We start from the raw sequence: 24,953 nt of genomic DNA, 5'->3' as shown, positions 1-24,953 counted from the left end.
TATAGAGTAAAATAAACTGTGTTAAATATTATATTGTTATGGATAATAATTTGATATAATTGTATAATCAATATTTTACATTTACAATAGTCCTACCTTATGTTTATTTCTTCACCATTAATTTTGAAAGCCAAACATTTTAAAAATATATATAAACACTACAATTTAAAAATGTTTTTAAAAGTGTCAAATTTGCTAAAATTATAAAATGCTAAGATACTGATGTAGTTTGTAGCCAAGATATAGAAGCATTGTAACTAAGGAAGATATTTCAGTACCCCTAAAAGTGAGAAGTACACAACAGATTGTTGTAATGAGTACTGTAAAATAAAAATTAAAGGAATTTTAAATCTTCAATTAATCCTCCACCTCCCCCCCAAAATTAGATATTTACTTATAACAATGCTTTAAGGGCCAGTACCTCTGCCCCAGAGAGGTTCCTTTACACCACTGGAGAGCCACAAAGACCATAACCCAGCTCCAAAGAGGGCAATAAAGATTCTATCAGCATGGCGGAAGCCTCTGGAAGCATAAAACTGGTATAACCCACTTGATAGCTATGAACCACTCTAATATAAGGAAATGCCTGAAGTAGAGTTGGAGCGCACAGCAGTCCTTCCCTATGGGAGGCCTCTGCAGCCAGCATAGTTGATAGCAGCACTGGGGCCTCACCAAGTTACACCAGAGGCTGTTCTGCTCATGATAATCCAAGGATTGGGGAAGAATAAAGGTTGCATAAAGCCACCTTTACTCAACTGTCTAGCTTTGAGTGTTAATTTGGCCCTTAAAATGGAACTCATTACAATGCAGAGTTGGTTCTGTATTACTCAGTGCCTGAAGAGTTTGTTTATTTTTAAATATATTCCAAACCTTAGGAAGTGATAGAAGTTTATGAACACAAGAGACTTCTACCTGTGGAGGGTCACTTGGAGAACTTTGTGCTGAACAGTTATTTTCATCAACTTTTATCTGTTCAAATGTGCGCTTCCTGGCCTTTCTGTCACCATCTAAAAATCAAAGTAGAGACCTAAAAATCAATTCAGGAAACAATTCTTTTTTTTTAAATAAATGTGACTGAAACACACAATACTTACACAAAGCTTGCCTAAGTTGTTCCAATACATCATTTTCATAAACAGACCTTTCTTCCCAAATAGAGAGCACTCGGCCAAGGTGCTTCTTACAACTCTCATCAGACTCACTGTGGGGGAAATATTAAAATCACCAATAAAAATGGTAGAGGTACAACTCAGTAATAAACAATTCAGCCCTGTATAATCTTGCATCCAAGGATCTGAAGTATTTTACAAATATCAAAGAATTAAAGCTCCCAACACCTCTGTGAGATAAAGATCCTCATTTGCAGAAAGGGTAAAGGAGATTTTGACTTGTTCAAAGTCACCTCACAATACGTCACATTGAAATAAAGGCCAAGTCTACTAGCCCCCCAGCCTAGTTCTACCACTAAATGCTTCACAGTGCCCTTAAACCTAGCAAAACATGATAGATCAGTTTCGCCCTTATTCTATTAATTAGCATTTCATCTTTTTTACAATGAAGTACTATTATATAAGATGATGTGAAAGATTCATCTACAGATATGCTTTCTAGTGTAAGTGCTAAATAGGTGGATTGCATCCAGAGAAATCATATGCTAGACCTGCATCATTAAGGAATAAGGAATTATTGTAACATACAATAACTTGAATGAATGAAAAAAACATTTACCCTGAACCTAACACAAAAGAAAAACACAACCGACAGTCTTCCAATGTGAAAAGATGATTATCAGGCTAATAAACTTTATTCTGATTGAGGTGCACGCATAGGCACAGGGACTATGGTGTGGGGGGTGCTGCAGCACCCCTAGGCTTTATGTGGGGTCCCAGCTGCCGGCCCTCCTGCACCCGGGCTCCCAGCTGCCAGCCCCAGCCTCAGGCCACTTACCCCTTCCGGGTCCCTGCATTCCAGAGACACAGCCCTGCTCTGGGTCTGAGCTTTTTTTTTTTTTTTTGGGGGGGGTGGGGGGGGGGGTGGGAACGGATAAGGGGTCTGGCTTTCAGCACCCACACTATTAACAGTGTTCCAGCACCACTGGGCATATGCTAAAGAAGATTGACATGTATGCAAGATCAAAGGATATTTTAAACTAAGAGGTGCAGGGAAGAAATTGAAAAAAATAAATTTCAGATCTAGGATAGGGTGTTTCTTTTAATTAGGGTGCATGAAAGCTGCTGAGCCAGACAGAACAAATGAAGTGTTCTGGAAGGAAAATGCCTCACACACTGGCTTAATAATAGTTAATAAGACATTAATGCCCACATTACAGTTTACTGTACCTTGAAACGTGCTTAAAGGCCTCAACTATAACTGGTGCAAAGTCTTTTGTAAATTCTGGTCCTTTCCTTTTGCTGTTCTGAATGACATCGTTGGCCAGGTATAGGAATGTCAACTTCCTATTTGGTTTTGCTAATAAAAGAAAAAAGAAGAGAGAGATGCAACAATCCAAAGTAGTTAGTAGTATAAAACTAATTTTCCAGGTTAACATTCAGTTGAGTTTCTTCCTACATCTCTTATGTAGAGGATAAAAACAGATATAAATGTTATTTAAAAATACAAAAGTTCACTATTTCTATTAGCACCTCATGCTATTAATACAAAATAATCAAAGCAACTTTTTATAAAAAATTTGTCTGCATAAATTTCAGCCCTCAAAATCCAGACACAGCAAGTCATAGCAGTCCTCTATCTCCCGCTGCTATTTTAAGTACAGGCCCAGCAACACCTAATTTGAAGTTTGGACATTCTTCACGTTTTGCCAATCCACAATTTACTCTGACCTCTGTCTTCCCCTCTCACACTACCACATTCATCTGCTACTTCAGCGCACACACTATCCCTACCCACCACACTCATCAACCTAGTCTCTCCTCCACAACACAACTTAGTCCCCCAAGTTGTTGTTCTTTCCACACACAGAACCTTACATATTTTAATTTCAAATTTAAAAGCACAATGTGTATTTTAAAAAAAACATTATGAATCACCAAAGCAAAACTTAATATGATCTCGTAGCTATAATCTTAGGGTAACATTTTCAAAAGTGCTTTGGGTTATGTCTACACTGCTATATAAGACCAGGGTTAATGGGACTCCAATCATCAGACCCTGGGTTACAGAAACCCAGGGCTTGAGCGTTTACAATGATTACCCGGACGTTAAGGTTTTTCTAACCCACGCTTGAACCTGGGGCTCTGATGCTGACACTGCAGCACACAGACCAAGGTGAAATCAGCCATATACCAGACTCTCAAACACCCTTCTGAAATGTGGCCGGTCTAGCCCCAACATTGGCATACTGTGCGAAAGTATGACTGTCTACACTGCATGCTATAGGAAGTTTAAACAGCCTGCCAACACATCCAGCCAAGCATTCATTTTGGTCCGTGCACCCCCAGCTACTGAAACCAGCAACATGGAGGCAGCGCCTACAGAAGAAGTTCTCTTGCTTGTACTTTTCCTTCTGTGTTGGGAAACGGGCAGAGCTTCTGAGAAATGGTGGTGGATATTTTGGTGGCATCTTCTGACCCACCAAAGGCATCTGACTGAGCTTATGATGGAACAGGAAGAGGTAGCAGCAGAGTACCCAAGCATGGCAGACTCCAACTGGCTGATGGAGCTCATGACACTCAGTACAGTCACTCATGCCCCCTATGTAGACCGGCACTTCTGGTATTGGGCCACAAGTACAAGCTGAGGGGATCAAGTCGTCATGGTCAGATAGGATGACGAGCTGTGGTCCAGCACTTTCACATGAAGAAAACTACATTTCTGGAGCTTTCTGAACAGCTTGCCCCAATCCTCTAGTGTAAACACATGCATAAGCCCACTCATGCCAATCCAAATGCAGGTTGCTATAACCATCCGGAAGCTGGCTACCCCTGACTGCTACAGGTCCATTGCCAACCAGTTTAACACTGGGAAGTCGACTGTGGGTAAAGTGGTGGTGGAAGTTTCTGTGGCAATCAGGCACATGGTTTAAAAAATATTCATGAAGTAACTGCATTTGAGAGAATGGGATTTCCAACCTGCAGTGGGGCCACTGAACCAGTCTACTCAGGCAGAAAGTAGATAGCTTTCTACTTTGTGCCTGAGCTAGATGCACTGAGGCAACAGAAGTCAGGGAGGCTTTGTGCTCCCACATTATGGACTTTATGAATGTCCTTTCGGAGGAGTGGGGACAGTGCTTATTGATTGGGGTGGAGGTCAGTGCCTGGGGAGAGCAGGGACTTGATTGCCGTGCAATGTACTTCTGAATGACATTACCACTTATGAAATGGTGGGGCATGATTCACAGTATAGATTCATATAATATCCTGGGAAAATTCAGCACCACTGTGCAGTGCAGAATTTGCACAGAATGAATGTTCTGTGCAGAATTTCCTTTTTCCCTTGCAGAAATGGGCTGCAGAGCAGCTGAACCCGGCCAAGTCTAGTTCCCCAGTTTGCAAATAAAAGACTTGGGGCAGGGAGGAGAAGAGAGAGAGAGAGAACTGGAAGGCTCCGGACAGCTGTAAACCCCGAACGAAAGAGACTGCGTGCAGGAAACTTCATACAAACCCGGGACCCAGCATAAGGCTGTTTCTCCCTCTGGATCCCTGGGCTCTGGGGGAGAGGGTGTCTGGCCCCCGGGTTGGGCTCTGTGAGGGAAGAGGCAGAAAAACAAAGTGCACTGTAGCAGGGCTTTCTTTAACACTACTTTTGGGGAAGTTTTTTTTTGGTATCTGTATTGTTAGACATTGTTGCTAACAAGTATGGTGAAATAAATTACTAAAATAACACTAAATAATCACACCAGTTTATTTTAACAAATAAAATATGCCAAGTTTTAAAATATTGTACAGAATTTCCCCAGAAGTAATATAAAGTAGTGACTGAAGTGAAGATTGTATAAAGGAATGCCGTTTGCTTACTAATTCCTAATTGTCCTTGATCATGTGTTTACCTTTGTTATTTTAAAAACACATTGTACAATGTGACAGTGATAGAAATAAACTCTCCTAATGACACAAAAAGCTTTATTTATAAACATGTCTTGGAAAACTACAACATCCACCCACTACCAGGCAGGCCAGTTGACACTGCTACACCAACACCCTAGTAACAACAAAACCAAACAGGGAGGAAAAAAGTGCATGGAAAAACTGCAAATAATGAAACTATGTACAATAGAGAACCCCCGACCCCCAGGTTTCCTTTCCCTTCTTGCCGCACACGAGTGGGGTGGAGGTATCCACAGGAAGGAGGTCAATATGGAGGACCGCATTGGTTTAAGTTGCCTGGCCCAGCCACTATTGGGGCCTGACTGCATAGGCTACACAGTCATGAAGTTTTCCAAACAGTTTCTGGACTAAATCCCAGGATACTGCCCAGAGGTCTGAGGTTGTAACGTGGGTGATGCAGCAGGAGTCGGTACTCTTTCAGCCATTATTGACATCAGCAACTCAAACTGCCCTCTCTGCTGACCTCTGTCCTCCTCCTTTAGCCACTGCTCCTGTTCCAGGAACAGTGAAACAAGTGCCTGCTCCTGCACTGAAATCCTGTTCTCAAGCTGTGCGGCCTGCCTCAGCCTTTCCTCTCGACTCTCGCCATGCCTTGCCTTTAGCCATAAGTCCCTCTGTTTTTGGTACTGGACCTGCTTGTGGACCCTATCCAGAATTTCAATCATAAGTTCATCACAGAAATGCTTCCTCTTGGAATGGTCCTTGACAGTATGCTGAGCCAGGCTTGTATTACACAGTGGGCGAGCTGTTGCGGTTCCGCAGTCACTAGAGGTCGAGGGGCCTGGAATAGGACAAGACACAGAGTTATTGTCTCAAATAGCTCACTGCAGGAACACAGAAAAAATTCTTGTGGAATTCCAAGGAGAAGGGGAGGTCTGTCTGTTGCCTTGCTACACAGGCTTTTTCTATCATTTCAGGCCTTCCACATTTTGGAGGACACAACCATTCCTGTGGTGCTTGACTGGCAAAGGGAGATGATACTCAAAGCTGCCGGTGAGAAACCTGCAATGTATGCAGCGAAGATATTCAAACATATAATGGCTGAACAGCACATCTGTGAGTGGAATGGCCTGGTGAGCTACCAAGGTGGGCCTAAAAAATACACACTTCACCAAAAAGTGATTACCTATCTGGAGTTCTGGCTTCAGGAAAAGTCTGCATCTATCAGCACCTAAGATTGATTCCCTCATGAATTCTGACCCAACAGGAGGCTGCATAAGTTCCACGTGTCTTAGCCAGTTATAATTACATGCAACACACAGAACTCCACAACCATTACCCCAACCCCCTGGCATATTTCTGGATGCATTTTCAAACCCATTCAAATTTGAGACAAACGATTGTGTCACCTACGTATTGCTTGGACTACCTTTACCTGAAATGGACTAGATTTGTGAATGGAACACACTTCCACCACCACCACTGTACCATTCACTCTTTCCAGAAGGCTTGTTACACCACTGGATGGTTATAGAGTGGCATACTTACAGGTATGGCAGTAAGGTTATTTAAAAAACTGACATGTCCTAGCAAAAAACTGTGCCTTTCTAGTAAAATAAATACTTTCAAGGCATTTTTATTGTTTGCATTTCCTGGTCACCAAATTTGAATTCCACATTGGCCGGGGGGGGAGAGAGGAAGGGGGAAACGGGTGCACAACTGGTGTACATGCTGTTAACCAGGGCTTTAAGTAACTTTTACAGTGCTTCACAGAACTGAAATCCATCCCATTCCTATATTAAACATTAGATGGAGCAGAAACTTACCAGGCTCCAAGGCAGCTTCTGTCCAGTCTGTCGTCTGTAGGCTCTGCAGCCAGGTTGTTCCCCGAGCAGGCATCAAACAGCTCCTCCAAGTACAGCAGGATGTGCAGCTCCTGCATCAAAACCTCCTCTGGGACTCATTTCAGCTACAGAATCACTTTGCGGGCCTCTCTCTGCACCTGCTGCTGGTTCCCATCAGGCCCCATGCTGGATTCTGGGGCCAGGAGGGCACCATCCCAGCTAACTAGTTCATCATGCACCACCGATGGCTCTGTGCTTGTCAAACTCCTCAAAAAATAGGCACAATGCTGGCAAGTTGCCAGAGGTGTGTTTTTGGTCCCTGGTTTTCCTGTACTGTCTAGAGATGCTTAATCCACTCCCTGTACTGGTCATCAGCCCAGTACATTTGCATGCTGGTGTCAGGTGTCATCTACGCTTTGAGGAAGGAGAATATTGTGGCACCCCATCCCCTCAGTGATAATATTAAATTTTTGCAATGTAAATAAAACACTGTTTTAATCATATTCCTTATTCAAAATCCCTCATATGCCAGTCCATACAGCGAGAACTTACAACAGCTCTCAACATCCAAAACAGACACATTGTTCACATGAAGTTAGATTCTTGTCTAAGGGACAATGGTATGCAAAATCCTCTTACTGAAAAAGCCCAGACTGGTAATCTGGGCCAGGCACAGAGACACCGCATGATAGGTGGAATCCAGAGAAAATAATGCTACTCTTTGAAAATGATCAAATGTAAGTAAGTTACTCATGCTGGTCTCTACAACAAGCTCTGAGATACTGCCGCTTTTGGGGTGCCCCTTGAAATGGGAGCAAGCAAAACCTGAGTTTTGAGGACAAACTATAGAGCAACCAAGTAAGATGATCTGAGATTGTAGGAGCCTTTGTAAAGCTATCCTCTGAACTGAACCCTAGTACTGATACAGTCACTAACAGGAAAAAAAAATACCAGTCTGATACATTGTTTCCCCAAAACAAGATATCTGGAGGCTGTAATGTATTAACTCTGAAAAGTCACCTAATATTGAACCATAAATCTCTTTATGCACACATGCACAGTGGATACAACAGCCCAGACATTATCTTGATAGCTGCATAGAATAAATACTTGTGAGAACAGTTTATGTCCAGCATGGCTATATAGCTATTCAGTTTTCAAAATAGTCAAGTTTGAGAAATATAGTGGAATTCTGAAACAAAAATATCCTCTCAGATAGCAGTGCCAACAATACTGATGGGTTGGGATCTGCTTTCTGACACTGCACTGTTCACCTAATATCTGAAAGTCAGAGACAATGAAAACAAGCCACATAAAGTTGGGGTCCCTATATAAACAAGCTCAGAAACCCTAATTAAAAGAAGTGGAACACTAAAAACAAAGAGGCCATTCAGTTACAAGGGAGTCCATACAATGGAAAGAACTGAAAGAAATCCCATAGACAGCAAGCCACCTTCCTCACACTGCTCATGAGAGAGAGAGAGAGAGAGCGCGTGCGAATGCACCTCTTTCTAAGGAACTACCATTAACAGATGAAGGAAAAAAAGTCTCCCCACATCTCCATCAAAAAGCTAATGTTTTCTCTAGCTGTCAGAGGTAAGATTTCAATAAGCCATATTCACTGTACTGAGATGAGACATTACACAAAGCCAAGTATTTTCCTTGTCCATTTGCAGGTAAGAAATATTTACCAATTGTCTTAAGCAACATACAGGATATTGGTGTATATATAACGGTGTATGTAATGTCTTTAAAAAAGTCTCCCCCTACAATCTAGCCCAGGGATTCTCAACATTTTCCTTTCTAAGCCCCACCCCCGCAACATGCTATAAAAACTCCACAGCCCAACTATGCTACAACTGGTTTTCTGCATTTAAAAGCCAGAGCAGGCGTTAGGAGGTAGTAAACAGGGCAACTGCCTGGTGCCCCACACCACAAGGGCACTGTGAAGCTACATTCATCAGGGCCCAGGACTTCAGACCCATGCAATGGGGCTTCAGCTTTTTGCCCTGGGCCACAGTGAGTCTAATGCTGGCCCTGCTTGGCATCCCTACCCTCCCCCACCCCCGCAAAAAACCTGCTTGCGCCCCGAGACCCTGGTTCAGAACCACTGATCTATCCAATCTATAGATTTGCCTGATTTAGTTATGCTTAATCCAAAGGATTCTTTGGCAGTTGAGGCAGAGAACCAGCCAGCATTGAAGGAGCACAGGCAGAGGAATATTCTTAGAGATTTTTCTGTAGTTACTAAAATAATGAAACACTGATTAGAACCCAGGTCTCTTGGGTTCCAGTTCAGTGCCTATCTCTGGATGATGCACATTTAAACTTTTCCACCTGTGTGTGTTTCTGTATCTAGACCTCAACGTTGAACTCTTGCTGATCTGCAATAGAACTATATTGGAGGGAAGGGATAGCTCAGTGGTTTGAGCATTGGCCTGCTAAACCCAGGGTTGTGAGTTCAATCCTTGAGGGGGCCACTTAGAGATCTGGGGCAAAATCAGTACTTGGTCCTGCTAGTGAAGGCAGGGGGCTGGACTCAATGACCTTTCAAGGTCCCTTCCAGTTCTAGGAGATTGGTATATCTCCAATTATTATTATCATCATCATCATCAAACTGGGCTACATTGCTATCAGGAAGCACACACAATCCTGCCTTAGCGTTTCCTGCTAATGTATTCTAATTAAAAGGACACGAACAAAGGACTTAAATGTAAAATGTTCTCAGGAACAGTTAAGCGTATTGATTTCCAAAATCAACTGCTGGACTCAGTCTGAAAACTTTTATCTACCCCTTATAGCATCTATCTTTGGAGATGACCGATCATATTCAGGTCTCAAAGAGATATGGAAGTCTGGATTTCCATTAAAAAATATATGAATGGGATCAGAGAACTATACAGATTTTCCTCGGCACTTGGTAAGACACAGTATGTTAGATTCAAGTGTTGGTAGTGTTGTCTGCCACAATTTACAGGTTATTAAGGTTTTATTTAAGATCACACAACGTTTTCCTGGCTCAAGGCAGGGGCTAGGTGGTGACTATTGACACGGGGAGCAGTACAAAAATAGGTAACAACCAATATCACTGCTATACTAAGACGTTGCACCAGGTGAATACGGAGGAAGGGACTGGATGTTAGCGCTGGATCTATATTGACTCTCATTCTGAAAAGGTGCAGTTTTACCTTATGCCCACACTAATGCTCTTCTGAACTTTCAGTTGCAAGGCCCTCTGGTTACCTACTTCCAGTTATTGGCACAGCTCCCAGAAGCAATGGATTCTGGAACACTTCAAAGGGCTACTGGTGCACTGTGGGAGTAGACGACCCATCTGGACCATTTCCGTTTGAACCATTTTAATGACATTCATATTGGCACTAAACCAGTGCTAGCTGAAACAGTTCAGACCAAACCAGTAGTTAGACACACTGAAAGCAAGCCTAATCTAAAAGGTATATGGCAGGCATTCAGACAGTTCAATGTCCATTATGTGTTACATGTATGCTACGAGGAACCACATGTTACTCTAGCCTGCGTATGAGCAGCTACACTGCAACCCCGTACCCAAGTTATGGTGCACTCCCTCATGTGCATCATCAGGACTTTCTGGAGATAGTTCTCTGTGCTGCAGTAAACTGCGCAACCGATTCTTTCCCAATGAACTGTGGGAGAATTTGTCCGTCTTCCTTAGCACACTGGAGGAAACTGAGAGAAGACAATGGAAGACTATCAGCACTCTAAATGATTTAGTCTGCATTCTCACAGCAATACTAGCTCAAGTGAAACCAAAATCCACACACTACTCCCTATGCCCCCTGCCATGCTAGATGGCCTGGGCTACACTAGCAGGGGGGTTCGAACTAAGATAAGCAACTTCAGCTACGCGAATAGCGTAGCTGAAGTCCAAGTATCTTAGTTCGACTTACCTGGCTGTCCTCCCGGCAGTGAGTCGACTGCCCCGGCGCCCTTGGCAGGAGGAGTACGGGCGTCAATTATCGGATCGATTTATCGTGTCCAGACGAGACGCGATAAATCGATCCCCGATACATCGAACACTACCCACCGATCCAGCAGGTATTATAGACATACCCTTACCTTGGTTTTCGCCCAAGTCTCTCTTCCATGCATAAAAAGCCTTTTATGTAGATTTGTCAGGCTTGCTTACCTAGCTGGGGGTACAAGTTAGAACTCACGATTCACTGTAAGATAGGGTTGGGGGAAGGGGCTAGAACCTATCCCGCATGTGAAGGCAGCTGTAACCCAGGTGGTTGTCCTCTAATGGCTTTGTAGGGGTCATATTTTCCTGCCTTTGTACCTGCTCCCTTTCTCTGCACTGGAACTCATCTATTAGTTTATATGCTACATCTGGCAAGTTTATAAACACATTATACCCGGTCTTCTTCATTTCTGCACAACTTACTTGAACAGTTACTGTAGTAAGCACCGTAATTTTGAGATACACACCAAAAAAAAAATCACACCTCTAAAAGAGCATCTCCAAGAGTCTGGCAGAGGAGGGGATTATATGGAGGGAAAGTCAGTGTACAGAGAATTAAAAAAAGACACTACAAAAAATACCAATGACAAATCTAGAAACTTACTATCAACTTGCCACTACTACAAAGAGTTTGACTAGTTGCTCAACACTATCCAAAGCATGGAACAGCCCCCTGTTGTGCCTGATGGGGTTTTAAGAGCAAATGTACTTATGGACAGAGACTGGAAGAGACAGAGGAGATCCCAGCAGTAGGACTGGAAGAAATCAAACATACCCCAGGGCCAGCAGGCCCTATGGGCAGATGGACCTGAGGACATCCTCAGAGCAGAGTCCATAAGACCTGCTTGGGGACAGGGAACGGAACAGAGAGAAAACAGCATCAGAGCCACAGCTACTGACAGGTAAGAGGCTGCTGCCATCTGTGTTATTCCCAGTGAGAAACTGCAACATAAGTGATAGGATTTTGCTGGTTTATGGCCAATGCAATTATTATGAAGAATATTATGTACTATGGGGTGACCTTTAGGCCACTTGAGTGCAGAAGCCACACCATTTCCCCAGCCACCTCCCCCCAACCCCTTTACTCTCCATCACATGTAATTTAAGATAGAGTCATAGACTTAGTCTGACCTCCTGCACAACGCAGGCCGCAGAATCTCACCCACCCACCCCCGCAACAACCCCCTAACCTATCTCGGAGTGATTGATGGCCTCAAATCATAGTTTAAAGACTTCACGGCACAGAGAATCCTCCAGCAAGTGACCCGTGCCCCACACTGCAGAGGAAGGTGAAAAACCCCCAGGGCCTCTGCCAATCAGCCCCGGAGGAAAATTCCTTCCCGACCCCAAAAATGGCCATCAGCTAAACTCTGAGCATGTGGGCAAGACTCACCAGCCAGACACTCAGGAAAGAATTCGCTGTAGTAACTTAGATCCCACCCCATCTAACATCCCATCACAGGCCAGGAGGCATATTTACCGCTAATAGTCAAAGATCAATTAATTGCCAAAATTAGGCTATCCCATCATACCATCCCTTCCATAAACTTATCAAGCTTAGTCTTGAAGCCAGATATGTCTTTTGTCCCCACTACTCCCCTTGGAAGGCTGTTCCAGAACTTCATTCCTCTGATGGTTAGAAACCTTCGTCTAATTTCAAGTCTAAATTTCCTGATGGCCAGTTTATATCCATTTGTTCTTGTGTCCACATTGGTAAGATGGATTCCAATCAAGGAGAAAAGACATAAATATGCAACTAGTTATTTATTCTGAGATGTAACTGAATGCTGCTAACCAATTTGCTCACAACTGAGATCACAAAATGAGTGATGCCTGCAGAGACAGGGATGCATGTAGCACAAGCACATATGCATAGCTATGTATACACACACTGCACTGTATTAAAGCATTGTCCAAGACAGCCAGGATTTTAAGTCCTACTGTATGAGCTCTGTCTATATTAAGAGAAAGCAGGGTGGATAAAAATCAATGATAAAAAGGGTGGGGGGGAGAATTCAAATTGAATTTTTTGATAAAATGCTTTTTGAGGAAAAAGCCTATCTAAAGATAGTTTTAATTAAAATGCATTATAGTTCAGATACCTCATCATGGAATAGGGATTATAAATTCTAATTCTATAGTATGAGACAATATATTCATGTAATGTTTAAGAAAAGTTTTGTAAATGAGTTCCAATAGTTCACGGACTACGGACCCAATCTTATGGGATTCCAGGGGCTTCTGTACAGATTATTTAGGTTAATCTTTCTATCTACTCAATGGGACTTGGTGCTCAGTGTAGAAGATACCAGAGATGTTTAGTTTTGCAGTTCTCACACTGTGGATTTGTGTCTCCAGAGATAACGTGCTTGTTAACAGCAAAAAATATTAACATACATACATACAGAGGTGAGATAACAGATCTCAGCCCTATTGTCCCTCCGCAAATTTGTGTACACAGAGTCAATCCCTTACCTCTCTCTAAAAGTGCAAAGTTTCAAAAAGTTCAATGAATAGAACAGGGGTCAGCAATCTGCAGCACGCCAGCTGATTTTTAGTGGCACTCTGCTGCCAGCCTGGGGTTCCATCCATCAGCCTGGGTCCTGGCCACCGGCCCTGCTCAGCCCACTTCCAGCCTGGATCGACAGAACCCCGGGCCGCCAATGGGCTGAGCGGGACTGGCGGCCGTAACCCCAGACCAGCAGCAGACTGAGCAGCTCAGCCCACTGCTGGCCTGGGTCCCGGCCACTGGCCCCGCTCAGCCCGCTGCCAGTCTTGGGTTCCATCTGCTGGCCCCTGTAAATGTAAAATGTATTGCCAGAACACGAAATTACAGTGAATAAATGAAGACTTGGCACACCACTTCTGAAAGGTTGCCAACCCCTGGAATAGAAAATTGCTGGGGGCAGAACAGAGCTGGACAAGGAGAAGTAGTTTGGAGATAAATGTGAGAAGGGAAGGACAGGCAGTAGAAACAAAAGTGAAACTGTTTGAGCAGCATATTCCAGAAGTCTTTAGGTCTTTGAGTGTAGCCTTCATTGATTTGAGATCTACCATACCATTCTCTCACTAGAAGGGAAAACCTATAATGGCAGTAGGCTATAAAAAAGATCCAGTTGGGGAATAAGAACCATTCAAGAAATATGTTTCCTCATGTTTAAAAAAAAAAAAAAGTCACCAGTGAACTGGTGGAAGTCACTTAAGCACTTGGATTCAGAGAATGTTGGAAGTGATCATCGCACTTTTAACAGCAGTAGCTTTTTCTGACGGTGTAGAAAGAATATTTTCTTCCTTTGGACTAATTTTTCCAAACTGAGAAATCGTTTGGGACTTGAAAAAGCAGGAAAGCTTGTTTTTCTTTTCCAGATTATGAACGAACAAAGGAAAATGAAAGTGAAGATGACAGAGTTAGCTGCAGAAGCCAAAATTTTAAGTGTCTCATGTTGACCTGGCTGACAGTCAATTTTTGTTTTTGTTTTTAAATATTTCATTTAACTATTTTAGTTAAACAATTTTAGCAAAAACAAGCCTTGAATGTTTAACTAAATTCAAAAATTCATGTTTCTTGTGTTAAAATATTACATGTTTGCTGTTGAAGAAAAAAATCCAGAATACATACCATTGTTGTTTTAGTTAAATAAAACAATTTAAGATGTCTGTCTGGTGATGTTCTCTTCCTAATATAGCATGACAAGAAAATTCTCCAATTATTAGTGATTGACCTGTTGAACTGGAGATAGTTCACCTCCCAATGACTTGACAAATATCTGCTTCAATTACCTTTGGTAAATGAAATAACCAATCATTCATTTTCTGATATAGCTGTAAAACTAATCTGAAAAGTTTTCAAAATAAATCACTTTAAAAAAAGGTATAGTGTGTACCATCTAAAAATGAAACCTACATCGCCAAGTCCTGAAGAATATCTATTAAGGTTATAACAACCAACAAGAACGCAGTATTATGTAGAAATCCATGATTAAATCGAGTCTTCCTGACTAGCGATTTAAATCATGATTTAAATCAAATCCACCCTGAGTGAAAATCTCTTGCCGATATACAGGGGCTGTGAAAAGGCATATTCATGGTAAGCAAGTTCTTGCATCCTATTTCAGCATGGTTTTTGTATTCACCGAGATTTTGATCCACCCCCAGAAGAATATGCTTATGAACTTTTCATATAGGAAAACCTCAAGACAGTCCAGGATATGCCTATGCAGGACAAACCCTCCCCGCCCCACAGCTTACAAATCCTCTCTAGTCATCACTCATTGATCAGTCACCAGGCAAGGAAATACCTCTGACATAGACAGATGGTCGTCTACTACAGGGCTGGAAAGTTCCCTCTTCCAATCCTGAATCTCCAGCAGATTAACATCTTCTAATGACACCACTACCTGAAATAGTGTTAAGACCAGCACTGGTAAAAGGTCCCTGGGCTTATGGGCACCAAACCCACCCCCATCCAGATAAAAAAATACATTTATTTTATTTTAAATAAATTCCAAGATTTTCCATTGTATTGGTGGGCTGGTGACCTGAGCTGCAGGTGCTTATCAACAGGCAAATATGGAGAAAGGAGATAAATGTGGGTATGGAGAAGATAAAAGTATCAATTTTATGGCCTTCCTGTGACACGATGTTGAGAGATTTTTATTTCCCTAGACAAAAAAAGGCCCTTTTATTGCCTTTGCAAGACTGTCCACATCTGCTGCACCAAGCAGCCCTCCAATGGCTTTTGGGATGAGGGCCCTGAACTAGCAGGGGAAAAGAAAAAAATGTTCCAAAGATGACCAGCTGCAGGATATACAAAATGACTTTAGCCACAGGTCACACCAGCAGGGAGAATTCCAGAGGCAGTTGTTGGAGCTGGACAGGAAGAGGGAGCATGACTGGCAGCAGCAAAAGGAAATGTTCAAGCAGCTGCTTAGCCTGATGACCAGTACCTTTGCCAGTGGACTCTCCTCCATGCTAACATACCCGGCAGTCAATGCACCACTTGACAATTCTGGAGTGGAGTAGGCAATCAAACTCCTAGGACAGAAGTAAGTACAGATATATGTATTCTGTTCATCCTACCGCCGTGCAACTACAGGAGTAGTAGTACAAGAACACTGGTGATGTGCAATTCTATCAACAGTGACATCACACTGATTTACTTTGTTTTCACTGTACATTTCACTCTTAACATTTTCACTCTGGACAGTAGCAGCTGGATTGGCTGTATTTGGTTTTACTTATTTGACTGAACAATCCACAGGTGAGTGTGTTTGGGAAATAAGAGGCAGAAAGTTTAAATCAAAAGGTTTTAATTCTCAGAACAGCAAACATGTCTAAGTCTACACAGTACAACACTCCACAGCCTCACATTTTCCCACACAAAGCAGGATGTAGGCACACAAGCCATCCCTTACTTCCCTTGTTCTCCCAGCCCCAATGATCAAAGGCACACTCTTAGGTTCTGGTGTACAGGCAGCCAATCTTCAACCCATTCTTGGAGAACGCTCTCCCCATTATGCTTACATATGCTGTGGAGTGCACAGCAGTCTCAATAACACAAATGTCAATGGACATACTGCATCCAAACAGGTTTGCTTACCATCAGTTGTCCAAATGTACATTCTGCCACCATCCTGCAACTGCTTAGTAAGCAAATTCTCCTGAGTGCACTCTAACATCAGGGTACAACTTTACTTGCACCTTGTGGGGGGAAGGAGATGGTCACAGTTGACAAAACTGGTTAGCAACCAACCTGTAGCAGTCTGAGGTAATATCCTCTCTGTACTTGTGCTCCTGATCCAACATCAGGTCAACATAAGAGAATCTACAGCTATTACAACCTGCATCAGCTGTCTCAATTCTGCTGTGTCCGCACCAAGGCCTGCTGCCACCTTCTGATGGCCACCAGCTGCTTCCAAAATGCTCTCTACCAAGTCTCATGCCCTTTATCTGCCTCCAGTTCTGAAAACAGGTGTTGGATTAACAGTGACAACTGCTAGAATAGGTCTTTATCCTGATCTGGATCAATGCCTTGACAGTGGATAGAACAGAGGTGAAGATGGAAATGAGGAGTGTGCAATGCCAGAAGTGTTTAAATTCTCTGTTTGGTGAGCAAAGAACTCTTTCACACAAGGACATGGGAGGGACAGATAATTTCTTCCAAAATACACCACAAAACAATTCATGGAGTAGTATTGCACTATGAACCATGGGATATGCCCTTGGAAATTCTAGCATGCAACCAGGATGCATGCACCTACCAGATATTCCTCAAGTGTGGCTTAGCAGCATGGATGCTTGCAGGAAGGTTTAACTAACCCAGGTACTCAAGTAATCACCGTGAAGACTACAAAAGCTGCCTCAGTAGGGAAATGAAACAGCAGGTTGATGAGCTGGTGGCAAAATAAAAAGCAGCATGCCAATGAGGACTACAGGCACCAACAATTAGTAGAGTGTCAGAACACCAAAGCGCCAACAAAAAAAAATAATCAAGTGTCACCAAGTGCCAAAGTACTGACAAAAGTCAAGCACTGAAGAATTGCACCAAACATCAGAAGCCAAGATAAGAACTTCAATAAGTTCCAGACTTGACTGAAAAACAAAGTTGGTATTGAGAAAGGATACCTCAAACAATTACTGGGATCCAGAGAAGAGCTACAACTGCTGATGTGGTACACAGCTCCTCTGCAGTTAAGGAGGAGCTGACTGGATTGGTTTCGAGGCAGCAAGTATATACAGCAGAGGAAGTCACATGAAATAACTAGTGGGGACCTGACTCACATTCTTCTTTGCTACCACAGCCCTTAGAGGTTAAGAGTTTGGGGAGATTCTACCAGCTCTCCACTCGAGAGTTAAAACACAGGAGTATCATGCACAGATCATATATTTAGAGAAAGTTAAATTTTAACCCACTATATCAGGAGTCAGACTGATCCAGTTCATGGCAGTTTGAATAACTGGTACTTTTCTCTGATGGCTGATGTTCTGGGCTCTAGAATCTACACCTTTCATTTTGTAAGTGTTTAGCCCTTATAGTTCCAAAGATATAGCTTTTCCCTATTAATATCTACCTGACCCTACAGACCTGAAACAGCTCAGAGAAGTGTGAACTGCGTGACTCATTTCAATAGGTTAACTAAGGTACAGAATAATGAAAATTTTAAATGTAAGCATTGTTAGCTATTACACTGCTGATTACAACATACAAGGAAGGAGAGGGGAGATCATAATACAAATATCTACTCAATGGTGTCTCATGGGTGGAACTGGGACAGTATCAATACTTTTCTCTCTATCTGATTTGACCTCTTCAGATAATGCCACCCAGCCCCAACCGCCTCATATAGAGAGATGCTTTGATCCAGGTGGCTAAGTCTGAAGATTATAACCAAACAGAAAGGCAACTTTTTCTTACAGAAACAAAAAAAAGCCACAGTTTGGAGTCATTACAAAGCATCATGACAATGTCGAATCAAGAGGCTGACGTACCCTGAACATGCATGAAAGAAACAGCTACAAACCTAGATGGGTCAATCTCAACTGAAGTTCATGACAATGCTATTAAAATTATAGCTGGGCTCTAATCACTGTAGATTCTTATCTCTGAAGTAATAACGGTGTCATGCTTCAAATTGCTATTGCCTCTTTTCATTAATATAAAAATATTTTCATCAATATGCTAGCATATACCCAGAGCATGAACTAAATGACCATTATGACAAAAAAAATCTAAATTTAAAAATGATATGTATATGCATATTATCTCATAGGTTAGCTAAAAAACAAAAAGATAATGAGTGGAACACAAGTTTAAACACACACTAAAAGCCATACTAGTCCATCTACAGGAGCATTCAGCATGTATGTTCCAACCAACATTTAAAAGAAAGTCTCTAATGAGCAGACTCATCTGATGAATATATCATCATATGACAGATGCCAGAAGTCTACCGTCAACCCATAGTATCTGTAATTTCACAGAATGATGAATTCTAGGATATATACATTTAATGTTTTCATTAGTTACAGTCAAGAAACATTAGTAAAAAGTCTGTTATATAAATCTGAGGAGAAAGGTCCAAATATCACAGTTTATGAACTGTAATGCATGATTACAAAACACTCAGATGCTGTTTACACTAAGGGACTGTAAATTCATCGACAAATCCTACTGTCCTGCTGCTGGCTACAACCAAGACAAATAAGTCATTATATGCCATAAGACTGCAGCCAATTCAGCATCCTATTGTGAAATAATTCTAATTTACATACTTCTAAATGTTACAAATATAAGTGCATGAAAAATTCAGATTACATTTTAACAGTTTTCCTTTGAATTTATGTACACACACATCTAGACAAAGTGAAAGCTAACAGCTAAAAACTAAAAATGATTTATTACTCTTCTGCAACTGTACAAAGTTATTCTAATCAAGAATTTCAGTTCAAAGACTATTAAGAACATGCAAGTAGGGATGGGAGATTACTTCAATTCAGCTTGATCAGCCATTTCCCCCTATGTTACTGCAGCCATCAGCATAGAAAAAAAAATCTTTCCGATACCATTTGTTTCTGTACTCTTAAAAGCATGATCTAAAGAATCATTCCTTACTGGTGACTGGAGAAAGAGGGCAAGAAAAAATGCTGTATCATGGAATTAAACAACTCCTATTACTGTAACCATCTTTACATATTTACCAAAAAGCAAGTGAGGTAAAATTTACCTAAGATACTCAGACCCCTTGTCCAGAAGGAAAGAAAAATAGGAATAAGCTAAAAATAAAACCCAAAACATTAAAGAAAAGATCTATGCTTTAATATCAAGTTTTAAAGAGGACAAAAAATTATAAATATGAGAATTCTAGCTAATTGTAACCCAAAAAGAGACATGTTGAAAAGTTTGTTTTCACATTCCAGAAGTTTGTATTTTGTCACTCATTTTGCTAGTTTTTAAAGCAAACTGCAAGAGTTCACTGTCAGAACCAGAATCTCATGGGATTAGGCTCCTGAAGAATAGACTTGTTACAATATGTTAATTTATCCAGACAGTAAATAGTATATGCATGTCTAAATACCACCTCCTGACCCCAATTTCAACATAGTGTCTAGTTCCCATTACACAATTTTAGAAATACAGGGGCCACTGACAAAGAGGAACAAGGGTCTGAGAGCGCCTATCCTTAATACTGAAGCCATTTAAGATGAAAAACTAGGCAAATTGTTGTCCAGGACACACATCCATGGCCATTCCACTCATTAGTTAAGTGAAAGGCTCCAGAGAAGTTAGTCTTGCATTGTATTGTGCTCTTAAGGTTTCTCAGCTTATCCCTGGTGATAGGTTCAATGTTTAATTCTGCCACAGAATTCCTGGGTAACACTGGCACAATCATCTACTCTCTAAAATGAAGTTATTATTAACTCTATCTCACAGGGTGGGGGAGTTGGGCAGATGTATTCATGTGGTTTGATAAAAAAGGCACTGAACTATGTCTCCTGAGACCTAGATTCTATTCCTGGTTCTATCAGGGACCTACTGTTTCACCTTGGGCAAGTCACTTTGCTCTGTGCTTATTTTCCCTCCCACTCTTTGCCTATATTGTTCATTTAGAGTGAAAACTACTGGGGTTAGGGACTGTCTATGCGTTAGTACTGCATATATCACAATGAGGCCCATATCTTGGCCGGGGTTTCTAGACACTACTGAAATATAAGTAACAACTTTTGTGAGGCTTTCAAGTACTGTTGTGACCACAGACAAACAGTTAAGATAGAGGCTGGGGTTTGTCAGCCACAGCATCCTCAAAGGCAGCTGAAGGTTGGGATGTGGAACAATAGGAAATTTCTATAGCTTAAAAAATGAGGACCAGGACCTTGAAATGGACAGTGCAGCATGAAATGATCTCAGTGTTTTTTTCTTAGACAGGAGCTGGACTGCCACATGTCTAAACAGCTGTAGTTTCCAGACACTCTTAGAGGTAAGCCCCAAGTCAGAAGATCTTACTCTGAAGTGGCAAAGGCACGCAACACTGTAGCCAAATCTTGATTCAGATGAAAAATAATAGTATTTCTGCTAAGAACCACATATAGATCCTCTTCCCCCAAGAGAGCACAACCTTGACAACTGGAGACAGATGCTACCAGCAAACACTGCTGTCAATTCTTCAGAGTGCTTCATCCTGCCAACCAACACTACCTCCATTTACCTAGAGAGGATGTTCTCAAAGTGTGGAATGTATTCTGGGAGGGGCATGAGAAGCCTTAGGGAAAGGAGGGGGGGGAAAAACAAAAACAAAAAAACCAAAATAAAAACCACACACAGACTTACTGCACACACTTTACCCACAGCAATGAATAATTAGCAAAGCTGATTCCTCCATACAGGTTCTCAGAGGGCGCTGTGTATGCTGATGGATTTGTTTAAGCTTGCATAGAATTATACACAATCACAATAGCAGTTTCTCTTTTATTATAATGGATTGTTTCCTATGTTTGAATCAATGCCTTACTGTTTTTAATATTTAGTGAGAGTTACGTATTGATTTTGTTTTAATCAGTATACAAACTTGTATGGTGTGGTGCATAAAACTACTACAGACATAAAGAAGGGAGGACATGATCAAATAAGATTGAAGCCACTGACAGACTGAGTTTCAACCATCTAATTTTCATCCATTTCCCTAGTCAAGCAATTTATACCCAAGGCTGTGAGTTGTCACGGATTCTGTGACTTCTGCATCAGCTGGTGCTGGGGGAATTGCAGCAGCCAACACTTGTGGCAGGAGCAGTTCCTGCCCTGGCCCCTGCCTCTAGGAGCTGCAGGGACGCAGAGCCATGTAGGAAGCCCCTATCAGCCCCGCCAACCCTCCCTCCCCCAGTCCCAGCAGGGATCCCAGGCCACAGCCCGGCCCCCCGCTTCCCCCCAGTCCCAGCAGGGGTCCCAGGCCAGCCCCCCTCCCCAAGCACCCCCAGACCACCCTCACCCAAGTTTTAGTCACAGCAGGTATTTTTAGTAAAAGGCATGGACAGGTCACAGGCCCATGATTTTTTGTTTATGGCACATGACCGGTCCATGACTTACTAAAAATACCTGTAACTAAAACATAGCCTTAACTGTACTATCTGAACTCGATAAGGAATTAAAGAGCTGGATAACAGCAATATACTGACAGTACTACAGTGACTACCTCATATCCTCAAACTCATATGTATGTTGATGAAGATAGAAAATAAAACCAATTAAAAAAGGCTCCTACATCATAAACTTCTCGATCATTCAAAACAGTGATCTTAAATAATTTATTTGGGGTGTGTTTGGAATTTTTGTTTTTCAGACCTGTAGGAGAAAACCCATGCATTTGTTTTCAAAACAAGAGAAACTGCTCGGGAGACAATGTTGTTCTAGGGAAGTTACTTTTCCTTTACAAAATAACTTAGATAAAATAGTTAAACCTACATATCTGTGTAGTAGACAATTAACTCTTCAGTTTGTGCATTCTGACATCTCATGGTTTCTACCCAGAACCCACAAGTTTTGGGTTTGTTTTTTAATTCTACTTACTCTGTTCAGTCTAGTAATTTGAAAGTTCAAAAGAGAACCATTTTCTGCAAGGAGTGAACTAAAATGTATTTTAAATCAAATGTATTTTTAAATGTTGCTAATACAAAGCACAAGATAGCCTAACGTTAAAACTTACATACTGTTTCAATATAGGCTAAAATAATCATAAGATACTAATACTGAAGTTCTCCTTTTAACTTAATCCTATTTAATTTTAAACCCACATGTGTAGGATGAACTAATTCTATGTCTATGAAGTTATGTGGTCCAACCCAGAATAAAAAAAATAAAAAAAAACTTTGATCCACCACTTAGAGGAGTTAGTCTGTATCCACAAAAACCATGAGGAGTCAGTTGGCACCTTAAAGATTTATTTAGGCATAAGTTTTCATGGGTCAAAAACCCACTTCTCCATGCACCTGAATAAGTGGGGTTTTGACCAACAAAAGCTTATGCCCAAATAAATCGGTCAGTCTTTAAGGTGGCACTGGACTCATTGTTTTTGCGATCCACCACTGTGATCTATCAATATGGCAAGGCACATACACCAGGTCAGCCAAATTTTTCATATCAATTTTGTTGGACTGCTGCCTACCAGCTTGTCCTCCCTAATGAAAAACCCACTCCTAAACTCTTCCTGTTCAAATCCCTAAATGTCTCTGCTGTGTAAAGGTAGCTATGGGAAGGGTGAAGACAGGCAGAGCAAGTTATCAGCTAAGGTGACTTCTAGTACTATGACAGATAGGCCAGCTCCTGTCATTGCAACAGAAAGTCTACATTTCATTTGCTAGGAAAGATTTATACTAAATTAAGGATGAACACATATTACCAAGGAGACAACCTCGAAGTTTAAAAAAAGTCAGTCTGAAATATAGTCAGTTTCCAAAGCCAGGTAAACAAAGCTTTAGTTCTCACACTCATCTGAGTCCTCCTGCCCATTTTCGTAGTTAATGTGTTTACTCCAGGCTACTGCTGTGACAGAGCCACAAACCGCAATTTGCCTACTACGGTGCAAAACTGATTATACACAAAACAATGTCCAAAACTGAAAGTAAACAGCGAAAGGAGAAACGAGTCTCTAGCCTTTGTTATGCTGATCTTCAGTAGCACTAAAACATCATAGGTTAAAAAACCGTTATTTGTAAAGCTGACGGTGTCCCTTTCATTAGTCCTCCCCGCTAATTCCCTCTGAAAAGAGGAAAAACCCGCTGGCGCGGGTAGGCGAAGTCTCCGCGCCAAGCCAGGCGCCGCACGGCCCTGGCACAGCGCGTCCCCGGGACGGTTCTGCCCGCAGCGCGCTAGGGCCGGGATCGTTGCCGAGCCCGTGGCAGAGCCGCAGCTCCCACCCCGGGCCCGCTCCCGCTCCCGCTCCCCACACAACGCGCTGTTTTCCTGGCAGTGGAGGCGGCGGGTCACCGGGGACAGGCCGCGAGGAGCGGGCGATGCCGCCTTCCGCGGGGTGGGGCGGCGAGGCGGGCGGAGAAGGCACAGAGCGGCCGCCCCCTCAGCCCCATCGGCAGAGCAGGGCCCTCGGGGCTCCTGCTTGTCCCGGCGGCTCCGCTCGCCCCCGGCCGCCGGTGCCGGGGGAGGGGTGAGCCCCAGGCCGGGGCGAGCCAGCCAGCAGCGCAGGGCGGACCCGGCCTGCTCGGTGCCGACCTCACCTTTGCGCAGCTCCCGCTCCCAGACGGTGACGATGAGCCCCGAGTGCTTGCGGTGGTGGATGAGCCAGAGGCTCAGCGTCTGCACGCTCTGCTGGGAGTTACTGAGCTCCGAGAGCTTCCGCTCCAGCGCCGCCTCCGAGAACGCCGACATCCCGCCCCGCCCGCCCGCCCGGCGCGGCCCGCGCCCGACCAACCCACCGGCCCTGGCCCCACGCAACCAAAATGGCGGCGGTCCAGAGGCTGATTCTCTCCGCCCTGCCTCCTCACGTCACTACCGGGGCGGGTCTGGAGGGGGGGGCGGAGCCGAACTTCCCACATCCGGGTGAAAGCCAAGGCCCCGCCCCTGCCCGGGGAGAGGAGGAGCCCAGAGGGCGGGGCCAGAGGCAGAGTCTGAGCGAGCGAGCGGAGGGGGCACGTGCGTTCATCCATCGCCTCCAGCGCTGCAGCAGCAGCTTCACCCGCCGGGCCTGGGCAGCAGCGGCCCCGCAGCGCACGGGCTGTGGGGGGAGGGGGCGCGTTTGATACGAAACGTTGAGACGCTGGTGAGCTGGATCAGGGACCAGGGGGGTGTCTGAACAGTTGGACCTGCCTCGTGGATTAGTTACATTGTTGACTTCATACCTGGCCCTCCTTGGCAGCCCTCCAAGAGCCATTTTCTGCTGCCCTTGACACAGGGGAAGCGCACTACCTAGTGCCAACCCCGAAAGTTAAAAACCACCGTATCAGAGCTCACACCCCCAAAATATGAGTAGCCCAAAAGTCATGGGATTTTTTTTTAAATAAATTAGGGTTTTGGCTTGTTTTTTGGGCTCTCTTCTGTTTTTTGAACTCTACACACCCATCCCCAGCACAGGTCTGTGACAATTAGTGTTGCCTCCTGTTCTCCCC

At 43.1% G+C, this 24,953-nt stretch overlaps 1 protein-coding gene across 4 annotated transcripts in view; it reads right to left on the bottom strand.

The window, feature by feature from the left end:
* Nucleotides 1-24,270, bottom strand: part of RPRD1A (regulation of nuclear pre-mRNA domain containing 1A) — a 67,250-nt gene extending 42,980 nt beyond the window's left edge. Inside the window, exons 1-4 of one of the 4 annotated variants that reach the window (XM_039523464.1) lie at nt 24,066-24,270; nt 2,340-2,469; nt 1,095-1,201; nt 913-1,007 (exon numbers count right to left, since the gene is read on the bottom strand). In XM_039523464.1, coding sequence (XP_039379398.1) covers nt 913-1,007; nt 1,095-1,201; nt 2,340-2,469; nt 24,066-24,216 — 483 coding nt within the window. In that variant the 5' untranslated portion in view covers nt 24,217-24,270. The remainder of the gene's footprint in view (nt 1-912; nt 1,008-1,094; nt 1,202-2,339; nt 2,470-24,065) is intronic. The other 3 variants (XM_039523465.1, XM_039523466.1, XM_039523467.1) reach the window with 3 other exon arrangements.
* Between the last annotated feature and the right edge of the window lie 683 nt (nt 24,271-24,953).

This window comes from Mauremys reevesii, linkage group 2 (genome assembly GCF_016161935.1).
Source record: "Mauremys reevesii isolate NIE-2019 linkage group 2, ASM1616193v1, whole genome shotgun sequence".
NCBI classification, from domain to species: Eukaryota; Metazoa; Chordata; order Testudines; family Geoemydidae; genus Mauremys; species Mauremys reevesii.
This window is presented reverse-complemented; position numbering and strand designations above follow the sequence as displayed.